The sequence below is a fragment of the Camelina sativa genome, chromosome 6 (genome assembly GCF_000633955.1).
Source record: "Camelina sativa cultivar DH55 chromosome 6, Cs, whole genome shotgun sequence".
Lineage (NCBI taxonomy): Eukaryota > Viridiplantae > Streptophyta > Magnoliopsida > Brassicales > Brassicaceae > Camelina > Camelina sativa.
In genome coordinates this window covers 15,164,058-15,180,335 of record NC_025690.1, presented here as the reverse complement: position 1 = coordinate 15,180,335, position 16,278 = coordinate 15,164,058, and the positions used below count along the sequence as shown (strand labels likewise).

At 36.8% G+C, this 16,278-nt stretch overlaps 4 protein-coding genes across 5 annotated transcripts; 3 read left to right on the top strand and 1 right to left on the bottom strand.

Annotated features, from left to right (window-relative positions):
* Positions 314-3,670, bottom strand: LOC104791498 (lipase-like PAD4). Of its 2 annotated transcripts, XR_768915.2 has the most exons (3): positions 3,194-3,670; positions 589-2,001; positions 314-439 (listed from the first exon to the last, which is right to left on the bottom strand). XR_768915.2 is itself a non-coding variant. In XM_010517406.1 (2 exons), exons 1-2 carry the CDS (start codon positions 3,485-3,487, stop codon positions 664-666), a joined length of 1,632 nt encoding a protein of 543 aa, XP_010515708.1. In that variant the 5' UTR covers positions 3,488-3,670; the 3' UTR covers positions 470-663. The 2 variants fall into 2 exon arrangements, 1 of the variants encoding a protein (XP_010515708.1); XM_010517406.1 differs by lacking the exon at positions 314-439 and having other exon boundaries at positions 470-2,001.
* On the top strand, positions 6,955-8,311 carry LOC104791493 (syntaxin-122-like). The gene is made up of 2 exons (XM_010517400.1): positions 6,955-7,531; positions 7,727-8,311. The coding sequence occupies exons 1-2, from the start codon at positions 6,955-6,957 to the stop codon at positions 8,179-8,181; spliced, it is 1,032 nt and encodes a 343-aa protein (XP_010515702.1). The 3' UTR covers positions 8,182-8,311.
* On the top strand, positions 9,183-11,351 carry LOC104791494 (syntaxin-122). The gene is made up of 3 exons (XM_010517403.2): positions 9,183-9,712; positions 10,427-10,521; positions 10,717-11,351. The coding sequence occupies exons 1-3, from the start codon at positions 9,183-9,185 to the stop codon at positions 11,169-11,171; spliced, it is 1,080 nt and encodes a 359-aa protein (XP_010515705.2). The 3' UTR covers positions 11,172-11,351.
* Positions 14,672-16,100, top strand: LOC104791496 (syntaxin-122-like). Its single transcript, XM_010517404.2, has 2 exons — positions 14,672-15,320; positions 15,516-16,100. The coding sequence occupies exons 1-2, from the start codon at positions 14,744-14,746 to the stop codon at positions 15,968-15,970; spliced, it is 1,032 nt and encodes a 343-aa protein (XP_010515706.1). The 5' UTR covers positions 14,672-14,743; the 3' UTR covers positions 15,971-16,100.

Below are 16,278 nucleotides of genomic sequence, written 5' to 3'. Positions count from 1 at the left end.
TTATAAGTCTACTAAATAGAATGTAATTAAAATCACTTTAATAAAGCAAAAGTTTATATCAATAATGGTAGGAATTAATTATAACGAGTACTATATATGAAACATATTTGAAATTCACACGATGAAAAGATTTAGTCAAAGCCGTTAAGGATCAGAACTTGTAAGTAGACAGATCATATATCGTCGTGTGGTATGTAAGGTATGCGTAATGATCTGTGAATATAAAGAAACTAAGAAACGAGGATGTGAAACAAGAAAGCACAAGTTTTGAAGAACAAGGGCTGTCTCTATTAGTATACTTTGACTTGTATTAGTTTCATTAATTACCCACAAAAGAAGGGGGATTGGAAAGGAAAATCTGAATGGGGAAAAGAGCTTCTTGGATCATGTGAACAATGGCAATCTCCAAGATTCCTATGTAGGTCTTACGTTTTTCTATCTATATAAAAAAAAAATCATAAAAATTAGCTTACCTTATATAACATGTTGGTTTTATTAGAGTAATAACTTTACATTAATAGAAACTCTTGCAGAAACTTGTTGAGCATTAATGATAAACATAACATAAATCAGAAATTAAAGTCTTACATGAAATGAAGAACAGCAGTACTAACAGAGTTTGTTATTATAGCATATCAAACATTTGATACGCTACTAATCCTACTAAGTCTCCATTGCGTCACCTTCATCAACAACCATCTCAATTCCATTTCCATAACCCATTTTCGACCTGAACTCTCTTAGATTTTCCACCCACATAATGTAACTCGAGTTCTTCGCCAAAACATCCACAGAAACCTCCTTATTTCTCTTCAGTTTGTCGGCATAATTCTCAAATGGAACAATCTTTTCCCGTAGCAAATATTGCCTCTGAGCCTCACTACTCTCTCTTCTCACCTCATCCAACCACTCTTTTGCTTCCTCAAGCTTAGCCCAAAAGCAAGTATCTTGCGTAGTGCTAGTGTATCTGCTTCTCACACACTTCTCAGGCTCTCCAGCTCTTTTCCACCATTTATCAATCACCACATACCTTTTGGGTCTATTCCCTTCATCCAAGTAATGTCCACCGCTCCTTACATCTCTGTTTTTGTAGAAATTTGCGATGTCGAGTGGCTCAGCTAAGAGTTGATAAAATTGAGATGCGTAAATCCACTTCTTCCCTAGATGAAAATCAAAAGGTAACTCGTTCGTCTCCACCATTTCAAGCACTCTGTCCCAAAACATAGCTAGTCTTTTGCGACTCATGTTCACCTTAAAGTCTCTTTTCAACGAATAACGTTTAAAGAAATCGTAGTAACCAAGCTGCTCCTCTGATGCGTCGCACCGGTCTTTGTACCATTGAATCTCGAGTCTTGCTGGCAAGACACTAGCAAGCTCATTAGCTAACTCAGCCGACCTCAGAATCGGAGCTCGACCAATTCTTGTAGCTCTTTCTATAAACTCCTTGACTAATACACCTCTTTGTTCATCATTAGAGAATCCTAGAGCTTCAACGGCTAACGCAACTCCAGCTTCATAGCTATTGTTGGGTATATTCCCACCAAGAAAGCTTCTAGATTGAAGAAACATGTGAGAGAGAGTGGACACATAGTGTCCATACCTCTGTTGCTTCTCGGCGTTTAGAGTTCCCGCGGCGTTAAGCATTAGAAACATCCGACGAACAGAATCAGCATTGTCTAGACAGACACCTCCATGGTCAGAACAGAAGAGATACGTTCCAAAGGGCAAGAATTGTTCATTGCTGCTCCTAGGAACGCGGTCGTGGATGGAGACCACGTGAGAGAAGTTGTGAGCTAAACGTGATCGTGAGATTGAGGTAGAGAGAGATTGGTTTCCAAGCAGAGGAGAGCCAAAGGTGATACAGAGGAGGCGGAATGACGGCTGAGAAGGTTGTGAGAGAAGCCAAAGTGCGGTGAGAGCGGCTAATGCACCGCCGGTTGAATGGCCGGTTATCACCACCAGCTTTTTTCCTACCAATGCCGACTCTAATCCTTCTTTGATCTATACGTTAATTCAATTGATATTGTGGTAAGTTAGTTGTTTAATCAAGATTGCAACTACGATAGTACTAATTATAGCCTGCTCAAGCTTATAAAATCAAATCACATATAGATTATTTAGAGATTAATTTGCCAATTTACCATTTTTCCAACTTACATAAACGAACAAACTCCCAATATGATAAAATAAGTTCTTGTTTTGCTACTCATGAATACAATTGGAATTTGTTTTTTTAGTTATATTCTTAGAGACAAAACAAAAGGTAAAAGTATTGGATGTAAAGGAAAAAACAAAATGATGCTGACACATAGTCATGGGTTTATAAACTTTTTGAGCGCACATTAAAGAACTTGGCGAGGTGTGTTAAGCACATAATGCTACCATTAACAATGCCATTAATTACTTTATAGACACTTGGGAGGATAGACGTGGGTGACAAACCAAAATTCTCAAATCTCAACTTAGACTTATTTTTAAAACAGAGGAACTCTATAATAATGTTGAGTTTTACTCCAATCTACTTATATTCCCACCTCTAAAATAAAGATTATTATTTTTTTCTAATATATAAAGAAATTCTATTTTTTCTCTATTTATAGAGAAAAATATACCAATCTCTATTTTATAGATAAGAATAAAGGTGGATTGAAACAAATTTGCCTCTAAAATAAAAATTGCTATATTTAGAGACAAATATAGAGATGAGTTGTAATTTTTTTAGGATTTCTTATAAAAAAAATCATTTATTTATCTATCTAAGTTTTTCTTACTTATCCTATTTGCCTATTGTCTAATGGGGGTTGGTAGTGATAATGATATTATTTTAATACAAATGTATATATTCCTTAATATTTAATTTACACACAAAAAACACTTGTCAGAATTATACGAAAAGAAAAATAGTGATATGGTCCACCATCTAGCCATATGTAAATTTAACTGTCGAAGAAAATTAAGTTTTTTTTTCTCACAAATCCAAACAAATAACTATCTGATGTAAAATATGTAATTTAGTTAGTTAGTTCTGTTATTTTTTTTTTGTTCTCCCTTTGTAATAGAATTTGTAACAGTAGCATTTATGTGAACTCATTAGTTGAAATCCAAGTGTCTTGAAGATAATAAGTAAAAAACACTAAATAAGATAAATCGGGTAAAATTTGCATAAAAGAAAAGAAAGAAGAAGAAAACAAACCTTTAATTGACAGAAGAGGTTGAGCATGGCCGCGTCAACCATAGGCAGAGGCTCCTCATCAGAGGCTAAGCCAGAGAAAAGCCCATCTCCGGCGACCTTCAAACCCACAAGATCACCCAACTGAGTCACCGGCACCGCCGGCAGAGCAACGTACGTGATTCTGTCTACGTCCTGAATCTTTATATTCCCCTCGCAATTCGCGGCGTTGCAAAAGCTCCAAGAATCGGTAAATAACGGAGTTGACATCATGAAAGATGCTTGTAACTCACTCGTCTCGAATCGACATTCGTCCATGATCGGATTCGAGTATAGAGAGTTGCAAGAAAGATGATCGTTTCTTCTCAGATTGTTTATATCGGATTTCTAAAGCTTGAGTCTATATATTACTTTCGTGGCTCTTTCCTATGTATTTTCTTGGTGGTAGTCTTCGCTCTGTCGTCGTCTCTCAAAGTCTCTTTCTTTAACATTTTTTGTTGTTATGAAATTGTACTGTTTATTTATATATTTATAATAAAAATAAATAAATGTGGTAGGTCCATTTTAGTTTTTTTTTAATCATTGTTTGAGCACTGGCTAGAGGACAAAAAGGAAACTAGAAAATGCGAATCAAAGCATTATCCTATGTAAAAGCTGAATGGTTCAGACTTAAGCATAGATTAACAAAAAAATGGAAAAATAATTCCAACTTTTTTATATGGAGTAAATTTGTGGTAAGATACTTATCCCTTTCATGGAAACTTACAGATAAATCAGAGTATGACCGAGGCATTGAAGTCTTTTGTTTTTGGCGTAACATGTTTGAGTCATTCAATCTGGCCCATGTTCCTCTTCTTAGAGTCACTGTGACTTGACTCTTGAGGAGATTTTTGAGTTGTGGTCTCCCTATGCAAGTTTTGATCCTACTTGGTATGATTTTAGTAATTTACTGCATCAAAATGCTATATTTCATTTATAAATAGAAAAAAAAAAAACAGTGACATGTCCATTTCATCTTTTAATCACTGTTTGGGATTTATGTGTAGAAAAGCTAGAGTATGAAATGGGGCAATTATTATTATTATCAAACAATGGTTTGAGGCATAATTAAAAAATAAAATGGTTCAAGTCATTGGAAGATAAACCTGATGATTAAGACTTAAAGCATGTATTGAAAATTCTTGCAATTACAAATGATAACTATGAGATCATCTGAATCCTTGATGTCAAGAAAAAATTCAAATCTGATATTGATCACTGAAGAATATAATCATCATACTTCAAACAGTGAGAAGTCGGTGTGTTCTAACTTATAAGTTAGTATCCATTGAGAGAGGTGTTTAGTTTAAGTCGCCGTCTCTCAATGTATGAAAAAAAAGACAGTGAAAGCTCCTTCAGTGTCTTTTTATCATTTGTTTGAACTCGGTATAGAGCAAAGACAATACAAAATGCAAATCAAAGCTTTTTACGAGAACATATACATCTATGTTAACTACAAAGATGTTAAGACAAACAAGCATAGTTATCTTGTTTTGTTTTGTACCAAAATGATGTCTTCTTATCATTGTTTGAACTCGGTGTAGATCAGATACATTACAAAATGCAGATCATAGCTTTACACGAGAGCATAGACATCTCTGTTAACTACAAAGATGTTAAGACAAACATACATAATTATTTTTGTTTTCTTTTGTACCAAAATGATGTCTTCTTATCATTGTATGAGCTCGGTGTAGTTGAGATACATTACAAAATGTAGATCATAGCTTTACACGAGAGCATAGACATCTCTGTTAACTACAAAGATGTTAAGACAAACATACATAATTATTTTTGTTTTCTTTTGTACCAAAATGATGTCTTCTTATCATTGTATGAGCTCGGTGTAGTTGAGATACATTACAAAATGTAGATCATAGCTTTACACGAGAGCATAGACATCTCTGTTAACTACAAAGATGTTAAGACAAACATACATAATTATTTTTGTTTTCTTTTGTACCAAAATGATGTCTTCTTATCATTGTATGAGCTCGGTGTAGTTGAGATACATTACAAAATGTAGATCATAGCTTTACACGAGAGCATAGACATCTCTGTTAACTACAAAGATGTTAAGACAAACATACATAATTATTTTTGTTTTCTTTTGTACCAAAATGATGTCTTCTTATCATTGTATGAGCTCGGTGTAGTTGAGATACATTACAAAATGCAGATCATAGCTTTTCACGAGAGCATAGACATCTCTGTTAACTACAAAGGTGTTAAGACAAACACAGTTTTTTTTTTGTAACAAAATATGTAAACCAATCAATCTGACACATCTATCTTATGTCTTACAAAAGTTAAAAAAAAATCCCCATGACCTTTGAAGTTATGGTCGTCTCATCTCCCTCTGCATATATCAATATGATCCTATAAGGTTACCTTGATGGTTCTGACTCTGAGCTTGAAACTAGATACAACAGTTTCTAAAATGTGTAACAGAGCATGTACTAAGTATTGGTTAGAGATTAAGGCTTCTCGTTATGCAATTGAACAATCATAAATTCAAAGATTATAGCAGAAATTTCCAAAAAAAAAACATTAGGCTAATTGAGTAACGCAACTGTTTTTGATTTTTTTGGTGCATACGAAACCCAAAGATTCATCAATACACGAAACAGATATAAGATTGAAATCAACATAATCTCTTTGATCTGCTAAAAACCCTAATTTTACAAACCCTCGTCGGACGGGGTCTTAGTAGTAGTAGCGGCGGCGGGGGCGTCGGATNTAATACTAATCTAAATTTGTAAAATCTTCCACTTTGCCTTAATTTCAATACATCACATTCATAGCCTTCTCCTGGTTAAGTTAGCCAAACCGTCCGGTTTAAACAATCCCAAACCCACCGAGAAATTGCAACAACAACACCAACATCAAAATTGTATTTTTCTTGTGAGACTCGATCATCAGCAGCATAAAAGAAAAAAATAGATTGCGGTTTTTTCAGATTTCCCGTACACAACTACACATCATAAATGGTTCAGTTAAATGGTACTCGATGCGGTTTAGTTAAAATGGATTTGTTAAATGAAAATGTGTTTATGTTCGCTCAGCTCACAAGAAAACCCGGTTAGCGAAACCTTATTGACAAAAGCAGCAACCTTAAATTTCAAAACAGCGTTGTAATGGGACTTTTCTTAACATGTTCGGTACGTAATAATCTATATAATGATCACACACGTAACAAACAATATTCCGATCAAAGATTTTTTCTTTTTGGTCAGCTCTTCTATCTTCAGACATGAACAATCTTCTCTCCCGCTCGTTTAACCGCTCCATCGTGGACGATTTGTCTCAGCCGCACTCACACAGCATTGAGATGACAAAGGCGAAAAACTCCGACGGAAGCTGTCACAGTGGGATTAATCTCGACAAGTTTTACCACGACGTAGAGGAAGTGAACAAGGACCTTAAAGAGCTAGATATGGCTGTGTTGGTTGTTCACCAGGGTGAACAGCTTGATGATATTGAAGGCAATGTCAAACGAGGTGCTGACCGTCTTGTCAAGGGGCGGTTTTATCAGAAGAACACGTGGAACTGGACTTGCTTTGCAGTTTTGCTTTTGATTATAATGGTGGTGTGTTGGGGGGTTCTACTATTGGTGTTCGCTTTTAAGCGTTACGAGATCAGTAATGATGGTGGAGATGGAGGTTCGCCCCCTCAAGCTTCTGTGGCTCAAGATCATCCTTATTTAGTGGTGGCGGTTGTGGTTCTAATTGTGGTGTTTTTCNGCCATGAACGATCTTCTCTCCCGCTCGTTCAAAAGTTCCGTCGCCGACGGTTCATCGCCGCCGCACTCACACAGCATCGAGATGCCAAAGACGAAAAACCCCGGCGGAACCGGTCATGGTGGGAGTGGGACCAATCTGGCCAAATTCTACCACGACGTAGAGGAAGTGAACGAGGACCTTAAAGAGCTCGATCGTCTCTGTCATAACCTCCGATCGGGCCACGAGCAGAGCAAGACGCTTCATAACGCTATGGCCGTGAAGAAGTTAAAGGAGAAGATGGACGCTGACGTGTCTGCTGCGCTTAAGACTGCGACGCGCGTGAAAGGGAACCTCGAGGCTTTGGATCGGGCTAATGAAGTGAACCGGGGTTTACCGGAGTGTGGACCGGGTTCGTCGTCTGACCGGCAAAGGACTTCGGTGGTTAACGGGTTGAGGAAGAAGCTTAAAGATGCTATGGATAAGTTTAATCGAATGAGAGAGACAATCTCGACTGAGTACAGAGAGACTATTATGAGAATGTACTTCACCGTCACCGGAGAAAATCCCGACGAACATACCGTCGATCGCCTCATCTCCACAGGTAACAATTTCTATAAAAAATCTTTTTGTTTTACTTCAAATTTTAAATTCTAAACGTTAGAGAGCACGAAAATAGCGTAAGTTGTTAATAATCGATAATTGTAATTTTTTGGAGGTTTAGTTTATAATTGGGAATATTTTAGTTAAATTAGTAATTATTTTGATGAGATTAATTTTGTAATTAAAAATTTTGCAGGTGAGAGTGAAACGTTTTTGCAAAAAGCGATACAAGAACAAGGTCGTGGTAGGATTTTGGACACTATCAACGAGATACAAGAGAGGCACGACGCGGTGAAAGACATTGAGAAGAGCTTGAACGAGTTGCACCAGGTGTTTCTCGATATGGCTGTGTTGGTTGTTCACCAGGGTGAACAGCTCGATGATATTGAAGGAAATGTCAAACGAGCTAACTCGCTTGTTCGGTCCGGTGCTGACCGGCTTGTCAAGGCACGGTTTTATCAGAAGAATACGCGCAAGTGGACTTGCTTTGCCATTTTGCTTTTGATTAGTATTGTGGTTCTAGTTGTGGTGTTTACTGTTAGGCCTTGGGAGAGTAATGGTGGTGGAGGTGGAGGTTCGCCTCGTCAAGCTACTCCGGTTCAAGCTCTGCCACCGCCACCTCCGTCTGTGAACCGGCGGTTGCTTCGCTAAATCTTATGAGCTAGGTTCTCGGTCTATGCATTGTTGGCCTATTTATGTTTTGAGATTGTTTTTGATAATTATCTTTTGCAATGGTTTTTTTGTTGGTTCTGTAAATATAATGCTTCAGACAGATTTTATTTTTGTTTGATTATGAATTTTTTCCATGAATTACATTATGATTAATTCACACATTTCACAATCAGCTAAAAATTAGTTTGACCGTCCTTATAATCAAACAAAATTTTACATTCTTTCCAAAAATATATATATCAAAACAGATGTGTTATGATATATCTATATATCAAAAAATTTACATTCATACATGATGTTCTGTTATTGTTTCTTTAATAAGCTCTGGAAACTCAAATCAATGTTTTTTTGGTGAATAAAATTTTACTTTTATACATCATTTTAAAAAAAATGACTTAAACAAAGATTGATTATATTCTTTCTAATGTACGAATTCAAACATATCCGTCTTAATTTTCATCGGCGACTAATACTAATCTAAATTTGTAAAATCTTCCACTTTGCCTTAATTTCAATACATCACATTCATAGCCTTCTCCTGGTTAAGTTAGCCAAACCGTCCGGTTTAAACAATCCCAAACCCACCGAGAAATTGCAACAACAACACCAACATCAAAATTGTATTTTTCTTGTGAGACTCGATCATCAGCAGCATAAAAGAAAAAAATAGATTGCGGTTTTTTCAGATTTCCCGTACACAACTACACATCATAAATGGTTCAGTTAAATGGTACTCGATGCGGTTTAGTTAAAATGGATTTGTTAAATGAAAATGTGTTTATGTTCGCTCAGCTCACAAGAAAACCCGGTTAGCGAAACCTTATTGACAAAAGCAGCAACCTTAAATTTCAAAACAGCGTTGTAATGGGACTTTTCTTAACATGTTCGGTACGTAATAATCTATATAATGATCACACACGTAACAAACAATATTCCGATCAAAGATTTTTTCTTTTTGGTCAGCTCTTCTATCTTCAGACATGAACAATCTTCTCTCCCGCTCGTTTAACCGCTCCATCGTGGACGATTTGTCTCAGCCGCACTCACACAGCATTGAGATGACAAAGGCGAAAAACTCCGACGGAAGCTGTCACAGTGGGATTAATCTCGACAAGTTTTACCACGACGTAGAGGAAGTGAACAAGGACCTTAAAGAGCTAGATATGGCTGTGTTGGTTGTTCACCAGGGTGAACAGCTTGATGATATTGAAGGCAATGTCAAACGAGGTGCTGACCGTCTTGTCAAGGGGCGGTTTTATCAGAAGAACACGTGGAACTGGACTTGCTTTGCAGTTTTGCTTTTGATTATAATGGTGGTGTGTTGGGGGGTTCTACTATTGGTGTTCGCTTTTAAGCGTTACGAGATCAGTAATGATGGTGGAGATGGAGGTTCGCCCCCTCAAGCTTCTGTGGCTCAAGATCATCCTTATTTAGTGGTGGCGGTTGTGGTTCTAATTGTGGTGTTTTTCGTTAAGCATTTTGTAATGGTATATGTTGCAATACAAGAAAAGTCCACATTACTAGCAAGAGACTCGCTATAATACGTTTTGAATAGCGTTTTCATATATGGTAGCTATATATGTCAGCCCCACTTATGGTAGACAGCACCTACAATAGTGTTTTCTATGTATGTTATATAACATCAATAAACCGCTTTGTTATAGCACATTTATATATATTTTCTTCAAATGCAATAATGAGTCTTTTTAATGCTACAATAGTTGCTTCAACCATAGCTATTTATAAATGATTTTATTTAATTTCTTATAGCTCATTTTAATGTTGTAGCGTTACAAAAATGTTGTATTCATAAAATTTTACTTTTATACAAAGGAAAAAAAATATAAAATTGACTTAAACAAATGGGCTTCGGGACAAGCCCATTAGTAGCAGAAGGATTAAAAAAAAAAAAAGGTTGTGTGCTGTGTTGCGTTGTGCCATTGTCTGTCTCGCAATGACGTCGTTGAAGATGATAGGCAAGTCAAATTTTGGGAAACACTTCTTCGATTGATTCTCTTCTTTCTAATGTAGGAAGATTCTGTTGTAACTTATCTGTTGTTTCTTTTTGCTTTCTGATGTGTTTCTGTAAGATCAGACATAGCCGTTAACTGCACAGGTTAGTTGAGGCATTTCCACAAACACTTTGTGATCATATCCTTCTCTGGATCAAATTATTGTACTGAACATATGATTTTATTATTTTTTTGGGGTCTAATTGAAACAGATGGGATGTTCAAGGGANGACTATTATGAGAATGTACTTCACCGTCACCGGAGAAAATCCCGACGAACATACCGTCGATCGCCTCATCTCCACAGGTAACAATTTCTATAAAAAATCTTTTTGTTTTACTTCAAATTTTAAATTCTAAACGTTAGAGAGCACGAAAATAGCGTAAGTTGTTAATAATCGATAATTGTAATTTTTTGGAGGTTTAGTTTATAATTGGGAATATTTTAGTTAAATTAGTAATTATTTTGATGAGATTAATTTTGTAATTAAAAATTTTGCAGGTGAGAGTGAAACGTTTTTGCAAAAAGCGATACAAGAACAAGGTCGTGGTAGGATTTTGGACACTATCAACGAGATACAAGAGAGGCACGACGCGGTGAAAGACATTGAGAAGAGCTTGAACGAGTTGCACCAGGTGTTTCTCGATATGGCTGTGTTGGTTGTTCACCAGGGTGAACAGCTCGATGATATTGAAGGAAATGTCAAACGAGCTAACTCGCTTGTTCGGTCCGGTGCTGACCGGCTTGTCAAGGCACGGTTTTATCAGAAGAATACGCGCAAGTGGACTTGCTTTGCCATTTTGCTTTTGATTAGTATTGTGGTTCTAGTTGTGGTGTTTACTGTTAGGCCTTGGGAGAGTAATGGTGGTGGAGGTGGAGGTTCGCCTCGTCAAGCTACTCCGGTTCAAGCTCTGCCACCGCCACCTCCGTCTGTGAACCGGCGGTTGCTTCGCTAAATCTTATGAGCTAGGTTCTCGGTCTATGCATTGTTGGCCTATTTATGTTTTGAGATTGTTTTTGATAATTATCTTTTGCAATGGTTTTTTTGTTGGTTCTGTAAATATAATGCTTCAGACAGATTTTATTTTTGTTTGATTATGAATTTTTTCCATGAATTACATTATGATTAATTCACACATTTCACAATCAGCTAAAAATTAGTTTGACCGTCCTTATAATCAAACAAAATTTTACATTCTTTCCAAAAATATATATATCAAAACAGATGTGTTATGATATATCTATATATCAAAAAATTTACATTCATACATGATGTTCTGTTATTGTTTCTTTAATAAGCTCTGGAAACTCAAATCAATGTTTTTTTGGTGAATAAAATTTTACTTTTATACATCATTTTAAAAAAAATGACTTAAACAAAGATTGATTATATTCTTTCTAATGTACGAATTCAAACATATCCGTCTTAATTTTCATCGGCGACTAATACTAATCTAAATTTGTAAAATCTTCCACTTTGCCTTAATTTCAATACATCACATTCATAGCCTTCTCCTGGTTAAGTTAGCCAAACCGTCCGGTTTAAACAATCCCAAACCCACCGAGAAATTGCAACAACAACACCAACATCAAAATTGTATTTTTCTTGTGAGACTCGATCATCAGCAGCATAAAAGAAAAAAATAGATTGCGGTTTTTTCAGATTTCCCGTACACAACTACACATCATAAATGGTTCAGTTAAATGGTACTCGATGCGGTTTAGTTAAAATGGATTTGTTAAATGAAAATGTGTTTATGTTCGCTCAGCTCACAAGAAAACCCGGTTAGCGAAACCTTATTGACAAAAGCAGCAACCTTAAATTTCAAAACAGCGTTGTAATGGGACTTTTCTTAACATGTTCGGTACGTAATAATCTATATAATGATCACACACGTAACAAACAATATTCCGATCAAAGATTTTTTCTTTTTGGTCAGCTCTTCTATCTTCAGACATGAACAATCTTCTCTCCCGCTCGTTTAACCGCTCCATCGTGGACGATTTGTCTCAGCCGCACTCACACAGCATTGAGATGACAAAGGCGAAAAACTCCGACGGAAGCTGTCACAGTGGGATTAATCTCGACAAGTTTTACCACGACGTAGAGGAAGTGAACAAGGACCTTAAAGAGCTAGATATGGCTGTGTTGGTTGTTCACCAGGGTGAACAGCTTGATGATATTGAAGGCAATGTCAAACGAGGTGCTGACCGTCTTGTCAAGGGGCGGTTTTATCAGAAGAACACGTGGAACTGGACTTGCTTTGCAGTTTTGCTTTTGATTATAATGGTGGTGTGTTGGGGGGTTCTACTATTGGTGTTCGCTTTTAAGCGTTACGAGATCAGTAATGATGGTGGAGATGGAGGTTCGCCCCCTCAAGCTTCTGTGGCTCAAGATCATCCTTATTTAGTGGTGGCGGTTGTGGTTCTAATTGTGGTGTTTTTCGTTAAGCATTTTGTAATGGTATATGTTGCAATACAAGAAAAGTCCACATTACTAGCAAGAGACTCGCTATAATACGTTTTGAATAGCGTTTTCATATATGGTAGCTATATATGTCAGCCCCACTTATGGTAGACAGCACCTACAATAGTGTTTTCTATGTATGTTATATAACATCAATAAACCGCTTTGTTATAGCACATTTATATATATTTTCTTCAAATGCAATAATGAGTCTTTTTAATGCTACAATAGTTGCTTCAACCATAGCTATTTATAAATGATTTTATTTAATTTCTTATAGCTCATTTTAATGTTGTAGCGTTACAAAAATGTTGTATTCATAAAATTTTACTTTTATACAAAGGAAAAAAAATATAAAATTGACTTAAACAAATGGGCTTCGGGACAAGCCCATTAGTAGCAGAAGGATTAAAAAAAAAAAAAGGTTGTGTGCTGTGTTGCGTTGTGCCATTGTCTGTCTCGCAATGACGTCGTTGAAGATGATAGGCAAGTCAAATTTTGGGAAACACTTCTTCGATTGATTCTCTTCTTTCTAATGTAGGAAGATTCTGTTGTAACTTATCTGTTGTTTCTTTTTGCTTTCTGATGTGTTTCTGTAAGATCAGACATAGCCGTTAACTGCACAGGTTAGTTGAGGCATTTCCACAAACACTTTGTGATCATATCCTTCTCTGGATCAAATTATTGTACTGAACATATGATTTTATTATTTTTTTGGGGTCTAATTGAAACAGATGGGATGTTCAAGGGACTTTACCATGGGAAGAACTGTCATGTTCCCGATATTGCCACTGTCTTGAACCGAGCTTGGTCTGCTGGAGTCGATAGAATCATAGTTGAGTCACTGTTATTGATCTCTTTTTTGTTTGAATGATTTATAAATGATAGAATTTGAGTAATTTCAGATTCCAATTTTTANAAGGCTTGAAAGCGATCTCTATGGCTAACCACCCGAACGCTAACGCTGCGACCACCACAGTCGCCTGTTTAGCTCCCGATGTTTTCCCCATCGCTGCTTCGTCGTCACTCGTCGTCGTCTCCTTCGCGTGCCGGTCGAATCGACGGTATAAGGTTGCATGATGGGCTTTAAGGAGATTATAATGGGCTTATTTGGGCTTCTTAATAAGAATAAAAACGAAATTGTGTTTGTCGCCGCTACTCGCTACCTCACCATTATTAGAGTTCAAAATTTGCATTGTGTGGTAGATGATACAAATTTTTAATTTTTATCAATTCTACTTAAATAGGTATGTTTTGAGTTCAGTTTTACCTGTTTACTTTAATTTTGTCCAACCGTTAAAGTTTCAACTACTGTTTCATCGACAAAATGGAGAAAAAGATAAAGAAACTACCAAATGGATGGACAAAAAAGACTATAATTATCTAATCAATTCACCACTAGAAACATGTCATTAACTAATATATTAGCATTATAAATTAAGAAATGGACATCGACGAATTCAAACATCCGTCTTAATTGTCTTCGGCGACTATTACTACTAATCTGAATTTCTAACATCTTCGACTTTGCCTTAATTTTCAATACATACATCTATATGTATACATCTAACATTTTCAATAATTTTCAATTCATAGCCTTATCCTGGAAAGTTCTGGTCCGGTTTAAGTTCAGATATTCAAATAAGTTAACCAAACCGTTTGGTTTAAGCATCCAAACCCACCAACTAAGTAATTGCAGCAACAACATCAAGAACTGTATTTTATTATGAGACTAGGTCGTGAAATTTGACCGAGTCAGCAGTCAGCACACATTAAAATTTCTGGTACTCGACGTGGTTTAGTTAAACTAACTATAATGGTTTAGTTAAATGGATTCGTTAACGTGTTTCGGTTCAATCACAAGAAAATCCCGGTTAGGTAAACTTTATTGACAAAGGCAGCAACCCCTAATTTCAAAACCGCGTTTTCAATCGGACTTTTCTTTACATGTTCGGTAATAAACCCTATATAACACGTAACAAACAATATTGTGATCAAAGATCTTTTTTTTTCTCAACTCGCTTTTGAATTTTCCGTAATCTAAGAAGATCTTCTTTAGCCATGAACGATCTTCTCTCCCGCTCGTTCAAAAGTTCCGTCGCCGACGGTTCATCGCCGCCGCACTCACACAGCATCGAGATGCCAAAGACGAAAAACCCCGGCGGAACCGGTCATGGTGGGAGTGGGACCAATCTGGCCAAATTCTACCACGACGTAGAGGAAGTGAACGAGGACCTTAAAGAGCTCGATCGTCTCTGTCATAACCTCCGATCGGGCCACGAGCAGAGCAAGACGCTTCATAACGCTATGGCCGTGAAGAAGTTAAAGGAGAAGATGGACGCTGACGTGTCTGCTGCGCTTAAGACTGCGACGCGCGTGAAAGGGAACCTCGAGGCTTTGGATCGGGCTAATGAAGTGAACCGGGGTTTACCGGAGTGTGGACCGGGTTCGTCGTCTGACCGGCAAAGGACTTCGGTGGTTAACGGGTTGAGGAAGAAGCTTAAAGATGCTATGGATAAGTTTAATCGAATGAGAGAGACAATCTCGACTGAGTACAGAGAGACTATTATGAGAATGTACTTCACCGTCACCGGAGAAAATCCCGACGAACATACCGTCGATCGCCTCATCTCCACAGGTAACAATTTCTATAAAAAATCTTTTTGTTTTACTTCAAATTTTAAATTCTAAACGTTAGAGAGCACGAAAATAGCGTAAGTTGTTAATAATCGATAATTGTAATTTTTTGGAGGTTTAGTTTATAATTGGGAATATTTTAGTTAAATTAGTAATTATTTTGATGAGATTAATTTTGTAATTAAAAATTTTGCAGGTGAGAGTGAAACGTTTTTGCAAAAAGCGATACAAGAACAAGGTCGTGGTAGGATTTTGGACACTATCAACGAGATACAAGAGAGGCACGACGCGGTGAAAGACATTGAGAAGAGCTTGAACGAGTTGCACCAGGTGTTTCTCGATATGGCTGTGTTGGTTGTTCACCAGGGTGAACAGCTCGATGATATTGAAGGAAATGTCAAACGAGCTAACTCGCTTGTTCGGTCCGGTGCTGACCGGCTTGTCAAGGCACGGTTTTATCAGAAGAATACGCGCAAGTGGACTTGCTTTGCCATTTTGCTTTTGATTAGTATTGTGGTTCTAGTTGTGGTGTTTACTGTTAGGCCTTGGGAGAGTAATGGTGGTGGAGGTGGAGGTTCGCCTCGTCAAGCTACTCCGGTTCAAGCTCTGCCACCGCCACCTCCGTCTGTGAACCGGCGGTTGCTTCGCTAAATCTTATGAGCTAGGTTCTCGGTCTATGCATTGTTGGCCTATTTATGTTTTGAGATTGTTTTTGATAATTATCTTTTGCAATGGTTTTTTTGTTGGTTCTGTAAATATAATGCTTCAGACAGATTTTATTTTTGTTTGATTATGAATTTTTTCCATGAATTACATTATGATTAATTCACACATTTCACAATCAGCTAAAAATTAGTTTGACCGTCCTTATAATCAAACAAAATTTTACATTCTTTCCAAAAATATATATATCAAAACAGATGTGTTATGATATATCTATATATCAAAAAATTTACATT